At 33.4% G+C, this 18,972-nt stretch overlaps 1 protein-coding gene and 1 non-coding gene across 2 annotated transcripts; both read left to right on the plus strand.

Annotated features, from left to right (window-relative positions):
* The first annotated feature begins 4,635 nt into the window (after positions 1-4,635).
* On the plus strand, positions 4,636-4,709 carry TRNAI-AAU (transfer RNA isoleucine (anticodon AAU)). The gene has a single exon. It is a non-coding gene; the product is annotated as a tRNA-Ile (tRNA).
* A 1,944-nt stretch (positions 4,710-6,653) lies between these two features.
* On the plus strand, positions 6,654-14,447 carry LOC126717640 (uncharacterized). The gene is made up of 7 exons (XM_050419473.1): positions 6,654-7,233; positions 10,106-10,347; positions 10,453-10,575; positions 10,846-10,962; positions 11,062-11,244; positions 12,430-12,571; positions 13,954-14,447. Exons 1-7 carry the CDS (start codon positions 6,855-6,857, stop codon positions 14,133-14,135), a joined length of 1,368 nt encoding a protein of 455 aa, XP_050275430.1. The 5' UTR covers positions 6,654-6,854; the 3' UTR covers positions 14,136-14,447.
* Positions 14,448-18,972: the final 4,525 nt, after the last annotated feature.

Genomic DNA, 18,972 nt, shown 5'->3' on the forward strand with positions numbered 1-18,972 from the left:
TCTTATGAAGGTGGTAGAAGGAGAAGCTAGTTCTAAAATCATTGTTTAGAGGTTATTTCCACATTAATGCAACTAATAGAGTTGGTGGGGGGCATTGAATGCGGAGGTGGAAGGTATATCCTCTAGGAATCTTCCTCCCACCATCCTAATCCATGTTGCCATATCCTCTCCTTGGGCCCTTTATTAGTTGTCCTAATTCCCTCTTTCTCCTTGGGTAAGTGGAGCTCTCGGGACTTACTTACCTTCCTAACCCTAGACTACGAAGATTGTCCCTCAATTTAGACTCTTTAGTCCTCGGATCCCACACACATATAATTTAAAATTTAGGCTTTAAAGTCTTCTACATGATGTCCAAGGTCTAGTAGAAAGAGTGAAGTCAATAACTTGTTTCGTCACTTTATTCTAATAGTGGTCTACCATCTATTGAAATTTCACACTCTAATAACTTCATTCATGTGGGGGGAGGGCAGAACAATAGCAAGAGAGAAAAATAACATAGAGAAGATAGAACTGAAAAATACAAAGCACAGGAACTAAGCAAGAAGACGTTGATGAAGGACTAAAGAAGAAGTCGACTAAATATTCGTCTAAAGGTTAAGGTGGTCAATTTATTTATTTATTTTTATTTTTATTTCATTTTTCAGGGTGGTCACTTTTTTTCTTTGAGGTATACAAATTATACAAATTTTAAATATATTATTTAGTTGAAATTGAAATTTTTTTTATTGAAAATATTATAAATAAAACTACTGCATATTGTATATATTTGATTTAAAAATGACAGTTTCATCAAACTAGAAAGAAATTAGTTACGATTTGGCTGATTCTCCTTTTTCAAGACAACTAAGGATCCTTAAAAAAAGATTAAGTGTTTGTTTGGCAAAAATTATTTTAGCCAACTTATTTTATCATTTAGCTTATTTTTGCTACTATTTATGGGTTCCACTACACTTTTTGGTACTATTTATGGGTATTATTATACTATTTCAGCTAACTTTTATCTTTATCTATAGTACTTTTAACAAAAAGTTTTCAGTTTTACCAAAATAAGCGGATCCTAAATAGACCTTGAATATAAGGTAATTCAAGGTACCTACTTTGTGTCTTTGTTTTTTTTTTTTTTTTTTTTTTTTTTAATAATTATAAAAGCCAAACAATTTTGTTAGTTAGCAACGTTTCCAAACTATTTAGGAAAGTAACAACTCGAGTCTGTTAGACTTGATTTCACTGTAGCAAATCAAGTCTCAAATACTCGATTTCCATGAGGTGCATGGCTGAGGTGGATTAAGAAAATCGACGTGGAACTCGAGTTCCCTCCAGAACCTCACTAAACACTAACAGATCAACCCAAAAAACACGAACAACGAACCCACAACAGTTTTTGCTTTGATTGAGATCGTGATTCAATAGTTTTTGCTCCGATTGAGAAAACATGAAGCCATGAAATGGATTTAGATGGTCCAGAAAACATGAACCACGAACCCATAACAGTTTTTGCTTTGATTGATAAAACACGAACCCACGAAATGGATTTAGATGAAGAAGGAAGAACTGAAAACACAAACCCACAACAGAAAATATTCCTCTGGTGCTGAGATCGTCAAACCCATGGTGCTCTAGTGCCGAAATCATGATTTTTGGGTTTGGATTTTTGCGCTGATTGAGATCGTGATTTGGGTTTGGGATTTTGAGAAATGGATTTAGATGAAGAAGGAAGAACTGTCTTGGGCTTTTGGGGACTTGGAAGAAGGGAGTGGGATGGCAGATGGAGAAAAGAAAAAAGAAAAAGAGAGAGAAAAAGAACGAAGAAAGAAGATGGTGAACAGGAAATTGAGTCTTAAATACTCGAGTTCCACATGGATCTTATAATCCACCTTAGCTTTGCCAGTACACAGAAATCGAGTCTCTTAAACTCAATTTGCTATAGGAAATCGAGTTTAAAAGACTCAAGTTGCTAGTTTCCTAAATAGTTTGAAAACATTACTAACTAACAAAATTGTTTCACTTTTATAGTTATTTAAAAAAAAAAAAAAAAAAACACACACACACACACACACACACACACACACATGCACAAAACAAAACAAAACAAACTTACCTACTTTGTACTCGATTTGCTAATATACTTACATGTAATTATAATTACAGGGTACGAAATCGTACCCTATGTTATTCTTCATTCTATTAAACTATCAAACATGTGTAAGTGGTAGGAATGGGGTCCCTCAAAAAACAAAAAGTGGTAGGAATGGGTGGCATGTGAAGTTTGATTTCATGGTATACTATGGAAATCCCTTCTTTTAGAATAATAAGGATGACAAGTGATTTTCTTTTTCTTTTTCAATAGAATTCTTAAATTAGTGCGCATTTGGTTTAGCTTTTTCTTAGAATTTACTTAGTTTATGTCTAATATTTTTAAAGTCTCACTTCTTTGTTTGATACAATTGTACTTTTTTTTTTCCATTTTTAATAAATAAGAAAATTAACAAATAAGAGCATTCACAATGGTGAGGGTAAAATTTTTAACATTTAACATCTCAAAAACTCACTTTACCTATTTTAACACACTATTTTATAACTCACTCTACATCAATTCTCTTATTTTTTACATCTAAGCCAAACATTGTTCAATTTTTTACTAATTTCCTTCTCACTTCCTCTTTGCCACAAAAACCCAACAAACCCACCCATACAATCGGCCACAAAACCCAACACCATCAGCCACTGCCACCACCACCACTAGGCACAAAACGACATTAAACCCAGCAACCCACAATCGGCCGCAAAACCCATCATCACCACACCCACAACTAGCCACAAAACTCATCACCACCAAACCCACAACCAGCCACAAAACCCATCATAACCACACCCATAACTAGCCACAAAACCCATCACCATCACAAAAGAGAGAACGAAGAGAGAAAAAAAGATTTGAGTCTTTGGAGAAGAGGAGAGGAGGAGAAGAGAGGGAAAAAAAAAAAAAAAAGATAGAAGAAAGAGAGAGAAACAATTGGAGCTGTAAAGAGAAAGAAATAGAAGAAAGAGGGGGAATTAGATTTTTTTTTTTTTTTTAATAACTTTGTAACTATAGTAAGCTGTCATTTTTTTTGTAGTTTTTCATAGCTTGAGTGTTAAAATTTTTAACTTTAGCTCCATCAATGTAGCATGCATTTTGTTGTTTGTGCTGCTAAAAATAGCTTTTTAGCAATTTAAAAGCATTGTTGTGAATGATCTAAGTCAATCCAAAAGCACGTCTCTTACTTTTTTATGTTAACATGCATTTTTATCTAATTTAAATACCTAGTTTTATTGCTTTTTCAAATTCATAATATAATTTATGAATCGTTATGCAATACTACTCTCACATGCATGTATGATCCATACATTTAGACCTAGGGGTGTCTAGACCCGATCAGAGACCGAAAAACCAACGAAATTGCCCGATGCCAATCCATAGCTTGCCGGATTTGAAGCTCCAATTGGTCAGCCATAGGTCTCTGCTGCCAAGAACCAACACTAGTGGGCTGAGTGATGGGTTTCCTTCTTTAAAACATGAGCTACCTAACCTGACCAATGATATAGGAACTCCGACTAGATTCAGGAAGATCAAGTTCAAATCCGGCAATATTTCGACCATATCTGGTAGTTCATGACCAGATCCAGCGAGATCCAGTCAAATTCGCTTCAATTTTAGTGACTTTTTGTAGAATCCAATGACCTCCAGCAAAATCCTACGACCTCCACCACTAATTGAACCAACTAACATTCATCTAAGCTTGAAACTAACTTGACCCATTAATGTTGAAAATCGGTTGAGGGTCTCTTTGCCTTTGACAGGGTTACTGTATTGTTACTAGCTATTACTGTTGTTGTTACTAGCTATTGTTACTGTTATTAGATATTGTTGAATGCAATTTACAAGTTAAAAGGAGTTAGTTAGTACAATTGTTGGTTAGTTGGTTATTGCCAACTGTATAAGAATTAGTTACAAGGGTTAGTTAGGTTGGGACATCTTGTCTAAAGAGGTAGTAGCCATTGTAACTCAGGCAATAAGAATATTCTTTCAATTCATTGTATAACTCTCTCTCTCTCTCTCTCTCTCTCAAGGGGTCCTAGCTGTCCTCTAATTCAGCTTCAATGTTTTGTTCAACAGAACCTTAGCAGCCTTCCACCCAATGTGAGTAAGTCGGGTCCAAAGTGATTTCAAATTTGAACCGACTCGACCCAACCCATGAAAATACCTATTTGGACCTAATATTCATGTATAAGTTATGTTGCAAATACTCATTAGTCGATACACAAAGAAACCTTGAACATGGACCAAAGTTCCAAAGCAAAATGCTAGAGTTAATTGTGATAATAAGTCATTAAACTACGGAGAAGAAAAAGTAAAACCTTGTTAATAATGCATTGCTAAAAATTCTAAGATGCCTTCTAATTTTTTACCATTGAAAGTGTTGATAACTGACCAATTTGTAGGAAACAAAAGAAAAAGAAGAATAGAAAACTAGTAAACTGAGCTTATATTTTGTTTTCAAAAAAAGTGGGAATCTTCAACCAATGGGCGGGGTTGGATCAAAACTAGAGTTTTTTGAACCTATTAATATTATATTTTGAAATCACTTACCAATTGGCCTATTAGCTCAGCTGGTTAGAGCGTCGTGCTAATAACGCGAAGGTCGCAGGTTCGAGACCTGCATGGGCCATTTTTGGTGATTTTTCTAATTTTTTCTATGCCGGTCAGAACTGGGCCACTTTTATTTTTTCTAACGAGAACTACTGGCAAAGCCCAAAAGACTCTAAACGAAGTATAAGGCCCAGAGATGGGGCTTAAACTTTTCTATTTATTAACAAGGCTCATGAAAGAATTGGCTTTTTTATTTATAGAGAAAATGTGTAATTTTTTTAATAGAAAATGGGTAATTAAATTATGCATCAACGGCTTTGAATCCTTTCTAACCTTTTATTTTTCCATTTAACAAGGCTCATGAACATCCTAAAAAAAAAAAAAAAAAAGCTCATGAAATTGGCTTTTTATTTTTTATTTATAGAGAAAATGGGTAATCAAATTTTGCATCAAAGGCTTTATAGTGCATACTGCATAGTTTAGAAAATGAACTGTAAGCGGAAAGAAAATATTATTTTTCTATTTATTAACAAGGCTCATCAAAGAATTGGCTTTTAAAAAAAAAATTTATTAATAGGGAAAATGGGTTTTTTTTTTTTTTAAATAGAGAATGGGTAATTAAATTATTCATCAAAGGCTTAAAGTGCATACTGCATTGTTTAGAAAATGAACGGTAAGTGGAAGAAAATATAGTTATTAAATTTGGATTCAACATCAACTCGGTCTAAGAGTTAGGTCATTAGATCACTGGTACAATCAATGAGTTACTAGTCAAACTACATAGTTATATGAAAAGGTAAAAAGTAAAAAATTATAAAAGTAAGTTAAAAAAGTCATAAAATAAATATAAAAATTGATAAAAGACATGTCTAATTATTAATAAAAATTGATAAAAAGACATGTCTAATTATTAATAAAAATTAAGTCTATAAAACAAGTCGACTAATATGATTAAAACTCTAGGTCTCACAACTATTAACATCACTAAAAATATATAAAATTAAACGATGTGATATTGCAGTAAAATCATAATAATGCATTATATTTCTTAAAATTCTAGGAATAAAAGTATATATTACCATTCAAAGTCACATTCTATGCATTTGCATATCTCATTAGTTGCCCTAATCCCATGATTAAGATTTGAGCTAAAACTTGAAACTCTATCTTTTATTAAAAAGATACACATTAACATCATTATAAAATTTCTTGTTTTAATTATGGTTTAAATTCAAAAAAGGGTTTTTCTTAAAAAAAAAAAAAAATCAAAAAAGGGTATTGCAATGAACCCATAAAAGGTAATTTTATTAAAAATTTCAAAACAGAATAGGTCACAAAAATCCATTCATCTTACAAGAAAACTGTTGAGTCTTACTAGGTTTTATCGATTCAATTGTATAAGTTTTCCAATTAAACAATCAGACTGATTTAGACATTGGGTCACTAGGTTATTTGTTTGACTGGGCAGGTCAATCAATTTTAATAACTAATGCGTAAAATTGGTGTTTTCTGCTCTTTTTGTAATTTTTTTGTTAAAAAGCATCTATTGTAACTTTTTTTTTTTAATTTTTTTTTAATTTTTAAAAGAGTCTCTTTTGTATCTTAATTTAGTTATGTAATATCGAACTCAACTTTCTCGAAAATAAGTTCAAAGTATAACTCAATTTCGTCAAGTTTTATACAATTTAGTGACATGTGAAAAATGTGAAACTCGATTTTCTTACACTCGAATTTCACATTCCACTAAATTGCATAGAACTCAACTTTGGTAAAATTGAGTTTTACTTTGAATTTGTTTTTTTTTGAGAAACGTTTTACTTTGAATTTGATTTTGAGAAAATCTTTTTTTTTTTTTTTTAGAGGAGAAAATCAAGTTGGTCACTTAACTATAGTGTTGGTAACAAATATGTGGAATATCAATTATTTATTTTTTTTGGAATATTAAAACTAGTACTAGATCTTTTTTTGAGAATCAACTAGTACTAGATCTTTTGGTTCACAATAAAAAAAATCTACTTATAGTGTACAATCATAGGACGCCAACAACCACTCTCCCTCCCCTCCTCTGAGCGTGAAAACAGGGGACTTTCATGGCCCAACTCCCAAATGCAACCTGAAAACTCAAATCTCCTTGCCCCAAACTTTTCTTCTCTCCCACAATCTAGCTAATCAGAAAATATCCAGAATGCTTTCACAGTAGACTTTAGACTCATATATCATATGTATGGCTTCACCATCACAAGCGTGTAAATGGTCACAAACCACAACCCCCATTAAGCCCTCTTCTTCTTCTTCGCTATTCAGCCCATCCTTTTTCTTTTCCTTCCACCCCACTCTCCCAAAACGACCTCGTATCTTTTCTCTGCACCATTCTTCTTCTTCTTCTTCGAAGCCCAAACAGAGACTAACAAAGTCATTGGATTCGGATGATTCGACCTCGCAACCCAACACATTCTCAGCTAACCCAAATTCTCGATCCAAAACGAGACCGCCTCTAAGTTTCAAGTCCTTGTATGGAAAGCGATCTCTCTGGCGAAGGATATTTTTCGCTTCCAAGAAACTCAGAAGCATCATTCTGCTCAATGTTATTACTCTTGTCTACGGTAATTTCGCTTCCTTCTTCTCTGTTTGGTTCCTGAGAAAATGACAGTCTTTTATTTATTTATCTTTTTACAATTTTAATTCTTTTATGATATGGAACTTAAAAGTAATCCTCTTTGTTTTAGTACTTGTAGTTGTGAATTTCATATTGTATAGGTTGCTTTCATTTGCAAATTTATTTATTTATTTTATTGGATTCAAAGAGAAAAATGTAACTCTATGATATATAGGTTGGAAATTTTGAGAGAATTTCAGTGAGATTGTTGTGGTGCTAAGTATTAAGATTGCACTATCTGGTAGTGGTAGGTATAAAAAAGATAATACTTTTGGTATATGATATAATAATAGTACATGATGGGTGTCTTGGTGATTTGGCTTTAAGCTTTATAGATTTTTTTTTAAATTTTTTTTTAAAAATTTTTAAAATGAGAAGATTTCTTTAAGTTGATGCTGCTAAGAGAAAGAAAAACTGTTTTCAGTGTTTTGATCCATTTATAATTAGTTAGGAAAAGTGAAAGATTATTTGGTTGTGAAAATGACGTGAATCGTGTTGTACATTGGTGCTCCATCTCCTCTATTTAAATATATGATGAACCTCATGAGAGCATTACATGTAAAAAACAAATGACTGTGATCAGTGCATGAGATTCAGTTTAAGTATACTAAAATGTGTATGCGTTTAGAATGTGTGCATGTGCCTGTATATATTATAATACATATATGTACATAAATGTTTTTTTTTTTGTTAAGTCATATGAAAGACATTAATGGTACATTTGGATGGCAGTATTTGGGGATGTGAATTTGGATTTGGGTGATTAAAATCCAAATGCATTGTTTGGATATTTTAAAAAATGTCATGGATTTGGATTTGACAAATCACAAATCTACAAAAAGATTTTAATCCTTGAAATACTTGAATTTGAAATAACTTCTAAACCCATGAGATTTTAGAAATCCTTAAGACACACTTCAATAGATTTAAAATTTTATAATTTCATATCATCGTAGGTATAAAACACATAATTTTAAAATTAACAGATTTGGAATCAAAATCCATTACTTTAAAATTAAAATCCAAATACAAATTCAAATTTAAGTATCCAAGCGCAACTCAAAAGAGAAATTGCTAAAGGGGTGCAACCTAGTGAACAACAAGTGTGCGAAGGAAAAGTCCTAAACAAAATAAAAATGAAAGTAAAAAAATAAAAAACTTCAAGGTTAAGGAAAACTCAAGGTATCCAGGGACTGTAGAAAGTCCTCAATAGAATAAGCATGAGAAGTTGTAGTCCAATCATACAACGTGTTCAAGAATAAAAACTTCAACTTTGTAGTGTGCATCTCTTCCAGCTTTCCCGGTAAAGCAATGCACATTTCTTTCTCTACAAAGACATTACATTAAACACAGAGGAACAATGTTCTAAATCTCTCCTTTGGTTCTCATACCAAAACGTCCCTTCCAACAAGATAATAATTACGACATGGAAGGCGGTGCCAAACACCAAACAAGCAAAAAGAGACCACAATTCCCAAGCCACTGCACTGAAGGAAAAGATGAGCCACACTCTCTCCTTTGTTGTGCACATAAAGTCCAGCTGCTGGTGATCAATCCCCTGAGTTGCTGATTTGGATAGAAATCTATTATGGTATATGTAATTAGAATCAATTGGAATATATGATTGAGGAGAGAGGTTGAGATAAAAGAGCACCTATATCTTAGGGCTTAATGGTGGAGCATGACATGCTCACTTTGGAGCAATCAATTGACAGCAGGTGTTGAGATAGTGGAATCTTTTATACCAATTTGTTGTGTTTTGGCCTTAGACCTATGAGGAACAATCACACAAGGAACATGAAGATTTATGTTGTTTGGCCTTAGACCTATGTTTATGGGTGGTGTCTAGGAGAAAGTTCACTAAGAGAACAGGGAATTACAATAGTGGCACAAAGGACCTCCAACAGCCAAAGTTATTTGGAATTGTTGTTGTGGCAAATGCCTAAAGCAATAAGGAGCAGTCCAAATACAAGTCAATATTGGTTAAGTGTAAACCAACATAACTCAGGAGACTAATCCTATGTGAGCAAATTGGAGTGCTACACTTATGCAACTCCTCCTAATTGAAGCGACTTTATAACAGCAGGTGTTGGAACCTCTTGTGGATTACAACAAATATTCTTATGGCTTTGCTGACTTTGAGAATAGACAGTTGAGGAGATATGGAAATAGGTGGAAGAGAAACTACATCTTAGAGCGTTGATCATGAGAATATTGTGGAACACAAATAGCAGTTCCTCTTCCTATCTCTCATGTGGGTATGCTTGAGTGTAGGGCATAATAACATTGCTTTCTCCAATGGCTCTTCTCTAATTGTGGAATTTCTATCAGCTATTTAGTCATTTAAAAGCAATTAATCTCTGAATTTTCTGTCTTAGAAATAAAGACTAGCTTATGTAGAATTCACTAGTTAACAGCTATGATATGGGCAAGAGTAGTACTAGGATGGAAAAAGTCACCTTTTAAAACTTATTTTACCCCATTTTTTGGACTGTATTTACATGAGCAGCTTTAACTGCTTTGCGTAATAGTTATAATTGTTACCTACGATAAAGGCAGATAAGTGAATTAGTAGTTAATATGTTAACAACTAAAACACGCCTCCATGTGTGTGTGTGTGTGTAGGTACATGCATGCACATACTTGTTGAGTACAGAATCTTTTTCGTAAAAAACGATTACCATTCTTCATTTTCTATATGGGATAATAACACTTGAATTTTCATCCATTCCCTTTGCATTAGTAGTGACTCATTTGTTACTTCTAAATTGACAGTGCATGGGTTGCTGTATTAATATTTTTGTTCTTTTATGTTGTAGCTAGTAACATTCCAGTTGTGAAAGAGGTTGAAGCGATTATGGACCCAGCAACCTTCACTGTTGTGCGCTTTGCAATGTCTGCCATTCCATTCATCCCATTTGTATGGCAAGCACGAGGTGATGTTCGTACCCGTAATGCAGGGATAGAGTTGGGTTTCTGGGTCAGTTTGGGATACCTTATGCAGGCCCTTGGGTTGCTAACATCTGATGCTGGGCGTGCATCATTTATATCCATGTTCACTGTTAGTTTCTTAGCTGATCCACTTTTATGTTCAGAAAAAATTGTTGTTATGCGAGAATTCCTGAAACTACAATTTTGGTATAATTTTTGGGTCAATTTTTATCAGGTTATTGTGGTTCCCTTGCTTGATGGTATGTTAGGAGCAGAAGTTCCTTCACTTACCTGGTTTGGAGCTGTCGTGTCTATTTTAGGAGTTGCAATGCTGGAATCCAGTGGATCACCCCCATGTGTAGGTGTTCTCTCTTTTCTCACTTTTCTTTGCTATTCTGTTGTATACTTCCCATGAATGAGAACAGTGCTTTGATGAATTTTTCACTACCTATAAAAATAAGTGTAGGTGTTCTCCCTCGGTTATCAATTGTTTTTCTTTTTATACTGTGACTGTAATACATTTGATGATAAAGGCATGCGAGAAAATAATCTTCATAATTTACGTGTCACAGCAAATAGTTGGTTAAAGTTTACTGTTTACATCTATTCTCTCCTTAAACTATTTCAGGTTGGAGATCTTTTGAACTTCTTAAGTGCAGTGTTTTTCGGTGTCCATATGCTAAGGACTGAACATATATCAAGAAGCACAAAGAGAGAGAACTTTTTACCTCTTCTTGGATATGAGGTTAGCCTATTGTTCCATTTCCATGTATATAATGGGAACAAAAAAGAGGCCTTTGAGTCTTATTGCATGGTTTGATCAGTTGTAATATGTTCCATTCAGGTATGTGTTGTTGCTCTATCATCAATCCTATGGTATTTTATAGGAGGTTGCTTTGGCGGCATGCAAGAGTTCAGGCCATCATTGTGGACATGGACAATGCTTTGGAATTGGATGGTTACATTTCCATGGATACCTGCGCTTTACACAGGCATATTTTCAACTGGGTTATGTTTATGGATAGAGGTATACTTCTTTGTTTCTTATTAACTCTGACAATATGGAATATATAATGTTGAAAGGTTTTTCTTTGTACTTCTCACTCGTGCTTCCCTCTTTTAAGGTGGTATCATTCAATGAATTCTACTTTATAAAGCCTTTATATTGGAATGGTGACAGCCGTCCCATTTTTATCTAGGAAATATATTTGTTTACTGATGGGCATATCAAAAATTTAAACCATTCAACACATGTTCATTTGGCCATTTTCCATTTTCTTGTACTGACCAAAGAATCTACTATCTTTTGGTTCATCAATAGCTGGTTTTTTCTTCAAGAATTTGTTAATTAATTTGTTAACTATATCCTCAATCCGTTCATTCAGATGCTTGCTTTTGAAGCTGTCTCTTCAAGTTTTCCTTCAATCAGTCACTCAATAGGCCAAAAGAACCTATCTGATTTCTCTTTCCGATTTAATTTTGAGAAATTCTTTTTATTATCCCCATTTGGGAATAAAAAACTTTAAATGCATCCCTCTAGACCATTTATTAGGCTCTAATTATCGGTGATGACCTCAATTTCCTTCCTGATTGTTTCTCTTGACTATCGATCAATCATATTTCTTTGCAATTTCCCCTTTTTAATAGTTGTGTTTATATACCATGCCAAGGCAAATCCTCAATTCTTGTTAGTAACATTGGCTGTATAACTACTGGAGCGTCTTTGTTAAAAATTATCTTTCAGTAATGAAATAGTTTCGATCATTTTGAATATTGGAGAGGTTGTTCCATTTTTATGAATCTGAGGTCAATATGATATTAAAGACCATGATGCCATGAATTGGAAGAGAAGTGGACATATTGGTTCTTTTATCCCCTTAGCTCATTATTTTCACTGAATTGAAAAATTCATATACAATCTCCAAAAGGATGAGCAAGAGAATTTAAACATTTGAGCTGAAAAAAGTGCATACTGTACAATTGATCACACTTTTAGTTTTAACTGAATTAAGAAATTTATATATAATATAAAAAAAACACAAGAACAAGATAATTTAACCTTCTGAAAATTTCAAGTGTGGAATTGGAAGTTCTTGGATTTCACATGTTCACTACTAAAGAACTGGAACTAAAGAAAGTTTTTAGTGTTCTTATTCTGCAATATGTTGTCTTTTAACAATGGTTTCGTTGTAAAATTTAATTAATTGTACAGATGGCTGCAATGCGTGATGTATCAGCCACAGAAACCGCAATAATTTATGGGTTGGAGCCGGTCTGGGGTGCTGGTTTTTCATGGGTTCTCCTTGGTGAAAGGTGGGGTGCTGCTGGTTGGATTGGTGCTGCTCTTGTGTTAGGTAACGTCTATGTTCTGCTAATTATTAGTTATTGTGATGTATATTCTATAACTACCAAATCTGGTTTTCTGCTTTCCCATGTGTGTGTAAAAAAAAAAAAGGTGTAAATTACATAAACCCCCCTATAGGTTGGGGATTGTTTCAAATTAGAACCTGGAATTTTTTAAATTGTTTAAATTTACCCTCAGAGAGCTATTCTCAGCTAAGTAATGAAAAACCAAGTAAATTGTACTTAAGATTTACCTTGCCATTAAAAGACTTGTCAGATGAATACCAAAGAAATAGAGAGACTAAAAAATGAAAACACAAAACCCATGTAACTTGAATTTTTTCCAATCTTTTCCTTTCAGATACATAGTAATGGAATATGATTCTCTCCATTTGTTTTTAAAATTAAGGGAGTTCATGTTATGGTCAAATTATAATGTTTCACAAATATAAAATTGTACCTAATGCTATGTCATTTAAAATCAACTATCAACCCTTATTTGGTGGAACGATTTGTACTATAGATTTATAAAAATTAAATATTTACTGTGAAATGGATAGGATGCATTTCAAAGCAAAAAAGAGGATCTTGATTTTCAAAGTAGTAACAAACGTGGTACTGGTCATTGAAGCATTAAGTTCCTCTCATTCGGTATGCCTTTAACGCTATATATAAATTGCACCATTAGAAGAAGTTTGTGGCTGACTGTGAGAGGCACTTTCTCTACTCTTAGTAGAGGAAGCACAAATGCATTCAACTCCTTATCCACTATGCAAGACACAAACAGGTTGTATACATGCAAAACCTAAAGGTTGTGGAAATATTTTACATATCATCCCCCCCCCCCCCCCCCCCGCGCCCGGCGATAATACTTGAACCCTAGTTTGAGGTACAACAATTTGGCTGTCACCATTGAAGCCAATGTCATCCCCAAATCTTAAAAAAGGAGTAGATGTGACATTTCTCCCAAAATTTTGCATGTCTTGTTGCAACGCATTTGTTGAGTGATAATTTCCACACATATTGTTTGTATCTGAAATGTATTTTACGTGTCAATGATCAAGGAGCACAACCAAAATTTTTTCAAGATTTTATTTTTAAAATTTGAATTTGAGCTTTAATGTTGATGGGGATTTATTGGGATGTAATTGTGGCTTGATGTAATCCCTGAAGCTTGGTCAAAAGAGACTCTAGGAATGGTTTGAGAAAGTTAAATCTGAATCATATTTTTATTAAAGGTTTTTCTCTTAACTTAGTTTTTTTCTTGGTGATGAAGCCTAGGGTTTAAGGGAGATTCTTGGTGGTAAAACCTTGGATTTTTTCCTATTTTTCTTTCTTTTCCATTATTTCTATTTTATACGTCTTTTCAGCATCACTTTACCTGTCCTTGTAGGTGGGAGCTTAACAGTCCAGATATTTGGTTCTTCTCCCAGAAAGGCCAGTGAAGATGATGAGAAAAGTGAGACTGGTGATCGCATGTTTGTTACTGATAAGCAAAATGGTATTTCTACCTCTCCGCTTGTGGTCAGTTCAAGCAAGGATGTTCCTGGTCTATTAAAGAAGCCTCGTCACTAGTAACTTCTTGTTTTTTTTTTTTCCTGGAAAATACATTCTCTAATCCTCATGAGCTCGCTTGTAATTATATAATTCATAAGGTCATCAAGTTTTAATAGCCGCTGCCTGCTCGAGGCTTGAAAGCTTTCAGCCGTAGATGCATGCAAATGTAGAAATAGTCCTCTGTACATCAGCAATAGGAAAATGCACTACATTTTGATTCTTCGTCCCCACTAATCTTATGTATAGTGTAGATATTATTCTTGTAATGTCCAAAATACTCTCTTAGCATGATTTAGTTGTCAAACTACAATCAATTTTGCTCTTTTGTAATTGCAGCTCATGGGTCCGATGTCAAATTTGTGGTTTCATATATAGCACATTGTTGATCCGAAAATACTGTAATATTTAATTGTTTCAGGCTTTCAGCTAATTTAAACGAACAATTTGTGTTAGGTACAATACGGCTGCAATTAAAACAACACAGCTGTTGGAGAATTGGACAATAAGATCCTTGTCACAGATCCGGCTGATACTCTTAACAGATTTGCTTTCAGACCTTCCTCAAAAAGAAAATCATCTTAGGCAGGCCATGTATGGTTATAGTCCCTTTTACACGAATTTGAGTCCTACTACTGTCACCAAAGGTTACAGATTTACTTCTCCTTTCCTCAAAGGTCCTGAACATGGACCTATCACCAGTCGTATGTCTCGAATATCCACTGTCAATATACAACAAACGTGTCTAGCATTTTAATGCAGTATGGACAACAAGACAATCCTTATCCTCCTCTATTCAAACCTTTTTAACAGGGAGAAACTTAGTTTGATCTAGTCTTACAGGCTTAGACTTTGGGTGAATTTGACAGTAACTCACTAATGAGTCCAACCTGCTGGGATAAAGCTCTAACAGGACTTTCTAGACCTCTCTCTCATTAGGTTTATGATAGGTATATCTAGAAGCGTCCTTTGAGATATTGTCTGGATAAGTCTAGATCTAGAATGATTAGTGAGTGTTGACATAAGATTGGAGATGAACCTAGCATGCTTTCTAGAGTGAGATTTGAGTTTGGATCTAGTAGCACAATCTAGCTTATGTTCAGGGTTTTTAATCTTTTCTCTAAGCAAAAAATTATCACCCTTCCGTTTTCCAACTAAGATGATGGTATCACAATCTAGTTTTTCTCTTTCATGGAAGATTATTTACTTTGTCTAGAGATGTTTTAGATATCTTTTTTTTTTTTATGTAACAGCTTCACTAAATAACTTATCGCTAGAATTTATAAAGTTGGCACAGTTATAAGAGTAATTATCAACCACGCTAATGAGCAAACTATCATGGCAACAAGAGACACTACATTGAGTATTTTCCATGACAACGGGGTCATGGATCACATTTAAAAAAAAAAAAAAAAAATTCAAAATAGAGTGGACTGGATATGATACAAATTGTTAGAAAATTTAGACCATGGTTGATTAGTTTCACCAATTTTAAGCCAATCCAATTAGATAGCCGATTATGCTCTTGGATTCTAATTGGTTTAAACAATGCACATAACTAATATTGTAGAAATAAATAGAGAAATAAAATAAATGAGACAGCAATATAGTGATGAAGGGAAAACCTTGATGGGAAAAACCCTACAGGGGTTTAACGGAAGAATTTGTTAAAGTCAATTTTGTGTTGGTATATTCGTGTCAAAAGTTTTAGTTGTATTCGCAAAATTTACTTGTATTCAATTTATTTATTGTAATTGCATTGGGTGTAAAATTGTGAGATTCCAAAATTTTCTACGCACACTATTTGAATGAGTCTAAGTTCATTCAAGCGAGTTTTAGACTAACCAAAAAAAAAAAAAAAGAAGGCTTGCCAGCCTCTCCCTAGTCATCTAGTATGAGATTTTTTTTTTTTTTTTTTCAAATAGAGAAGCTCACCCATCCCTTGCCAATAATCTCAATCGAGTAGAATTGTTGCTAAAAGCCAGTGACTTAGGCCTTTTTATGGCCAAAATGACCAAATACCACTGTTTTTGAAAATATATTGCAATCAACCACTGTTTCTAAAATATGTAAGGATTTACCATTAATTGGGAACTCGAGTTTTTCCATGGTACTCGAGTTCCATGAAAAAATTTTGAAATTTTTTTATGGAATTTGAGTTCTAGAAACTTGAGTTCCATAAAAAATAACACGGCAAATTTGAAGGCTATTTTTTCAAAGAACTCCATTTTCTAGAACTCGAGTTATACAGCAAACTTGAATTTCACAAACTTGAGCTTAGAAAATGTGGTAGATTGCTAAATATTTTGCAACAGTGGTAGATTCATACATATTTTCCCAAACAATGGTATATGGCAATTTTGGCCACTTTTTTAATGGGCTCTTTGTAGCCACCTAACCCCGACATATAAATATGGTGTTGTAACACTGATGAAGAAAAGAGGAAGATGACAAAAATAAATAATAATAAAAAAAAACCCTAGAGAAAGCCATTAAAAAAAAAATTTGGTGTCTTCCACCATCTCTAATTGAATATTCTTGAGAGGAGATTATCATTCAAACACCTTGTGCAACCTTGAGTGTTTGTGAGTTAATGACTTGTAACTTTTGGCCAGAAGTCCTCATGAAAGATGTTGTCTATAAATTCAGACATAATCAGACATTATTATGCAAATAATTCAGAATCCTAACCACCACTTCGATGGCCCTCATTCTCATCAACATATTTTTCATGCTTTTCATTTTATAATCTTCAAGTATTGATTTTTCTTTTCTAGACATGGTGCATGATTTGGTGATGACTTTCAAAGAAAAAAGACAAATGCTTTATCAAAAGGTAGCAGAGTATATGTGATAAGGGTGATTCAAGACACGTAAAGAAGCCGACAGTCCCTCTGGACCTGTCGCCTTCATATAAGCAGACAGGGATCCAAAGCAACGGTACCATATGACTGACGGCCCCACGACATCTGATGAGTGTCTTCGTGAAGTTGACGAGAAATCTTTGGACAAGGCGAGTGACCAACGGGTTGAAGAGGCCGACGGGTCTCGCGTGGCTTAGCGTGATCTCCATGAATGTTTATACAAGGAAATGCCTTATGTCCCATGACCAAACCCAATCAAAGGAATCCCTACAAAGAAAGGATCCCGCAAAATATGTGTATTAATGAGGATTTTCCCTACAAGGAAAGACCCTTTCCTCCAAGAAACGAATGCCAGCTCTACGCTACTATAAAAACCCCAAAGCCCTCATAAACCAAAGTACGCGTAATTCTCCTAACTCTGGCACTTCAGAGTTGTAGAAATTCTCTCTAACTTAACATTCGGAGGGTATTTGGCCAGTACCACACTGGTACTCTTTGCAAGGTCTTCTTTGTTTCTGTTTCGCAGGTTTTGTCTAGAGCACGTGAGGACTGTGCAGCTCCCTGACATTTTTTGGCATCATCAATATGTTTGCATTACTGCTAATAGCACTATATTTTTATTAAATTCGATTATATTTAGGACAAAATTTAGTGATAAAATTGGTAGTAACTTTAGGTTACAACCTTACTCAATAAAATAAATATTATAATATATTTTGAAAATCTAACCATTGAATTGCATGTTCTTTATACTCTTAATATACATTCAAATTTTGTGTTAGTCTATAATCTATAAGTTTATATTTTATGCACAAATTTAAACTACAAAAACATGCAATTTGAACATTTTATTGATGACATAATTATTGATCTTTAATTTTCTAGAAATTTTGCAAGTATGGAGGATATAAGAAGAAGAAAAAAAAAATATTGTGTAAGGTTGTAGCCTTAATTAGGCTACAACCAATTTTGTAACTAAACTTTGTCCTTATATTTAATGTTAGAAATAATTGAGGCCAAAGAGATACAAAGTTGTCATAGGCCCATGTACTTGTAAAAGAAACAAACTAAATCTTCACACAACGTACTTTAGTATATAAATCTTATATTCTGGTTAAATGATTAGTAATAATATAAATCTTATATTATGTTTGTTGCAAACAAAAGTGCTTTTGTGATATTACTATTATTATTGTTATTTTTTTCATTTAAGATAGGTAGAATGTGATAAATTACCAATTGTCCAAAAATTATTAGAAAATAATGAATTAATCATTTAACTATAATTTTAACATTCACCCTTACATGTGGGCCTATGCTCCCTTTAATAAGTGAGATTTTTAACAATTTAAATGGAGGTATAGTAAATATAGGGATCAGACTCTGTTTATATCAAGGCATCAATGATGCCTATTATTCACCAACATCAAACACATCAATGATGCATATTATTCACCAACATTAATTCTACAAGTTGATCTCGGTAAGTTACCACAATTTCAGCAACTTGATCAGTTAAGTCAATAGAGTGTGATGGCTTGCCTGAGTTATTCCTACCTTTGCCATCAACAATAAGGTCATCAACATTAAATTGAGTAAACCAACAATCATTTCTTGTTGCCATCCAAATGAAGTTATGAATTGTGCAACAACATGCTCTCATTACCAAAATTATGAATATGTTTTGGTGCCTATTTCTGTACCAGTTTGTTCATTAGAATTGAATATTCCGGTACTGGCTAGTTTTGGCTACTGTTTCAAAATTACCACTATTTAATAATTTTTATTTATACACATATTTTTCACATATTATTGGTCAAAACCCATATAATTTATTAAAAACCTTAAAATTATAAGTTCATATTCAACTAATATATAATTCTTAAGTCAAAATATTTACCCAATTATTATAATAATAACAACAATAACTTTTTTTAGATTATAAAACAAAAATATGTAATTTAGATAATGAAAAAAAAATACATGTTAAAAAT

Source organism: Quercus robur, chromosome 3, assembly GCF_932294415.1.
Source record: "Quercus robur chromosome 3, dhQueRobu3.1, whole genome shotgun sequence".
NCBI classification, from domain to species: Eukaryota; Viridiplantae; Streptophyta; class Magnoliopsida; order Fagales; family Fagaceae; genus Quercus; species Quercus robur.

Coding starts and splice junctions, on each gene's coding strand:
- LOC126717640 (XM_050419473.1), top strand. CDS start 6,855: ATGGCTTCACCATCACAAGCGTGTAAATGGTCACAAACCACAACCCCC. Junction 10,576..10,845: donor CCAGTGGATCACCCCCATGT/GTAGGTGTTCTC, acceptor AAACTATTTCAG/GTTGGAGATCTTTTGAACTT. Junction 12,572..13,953: donor TGGTGCTGCTCTTGTGTTAG/GTAACGTCTATG, acceptor CTGTCCTTGTAG/GTGGGAGCTTAACAGTCCAG.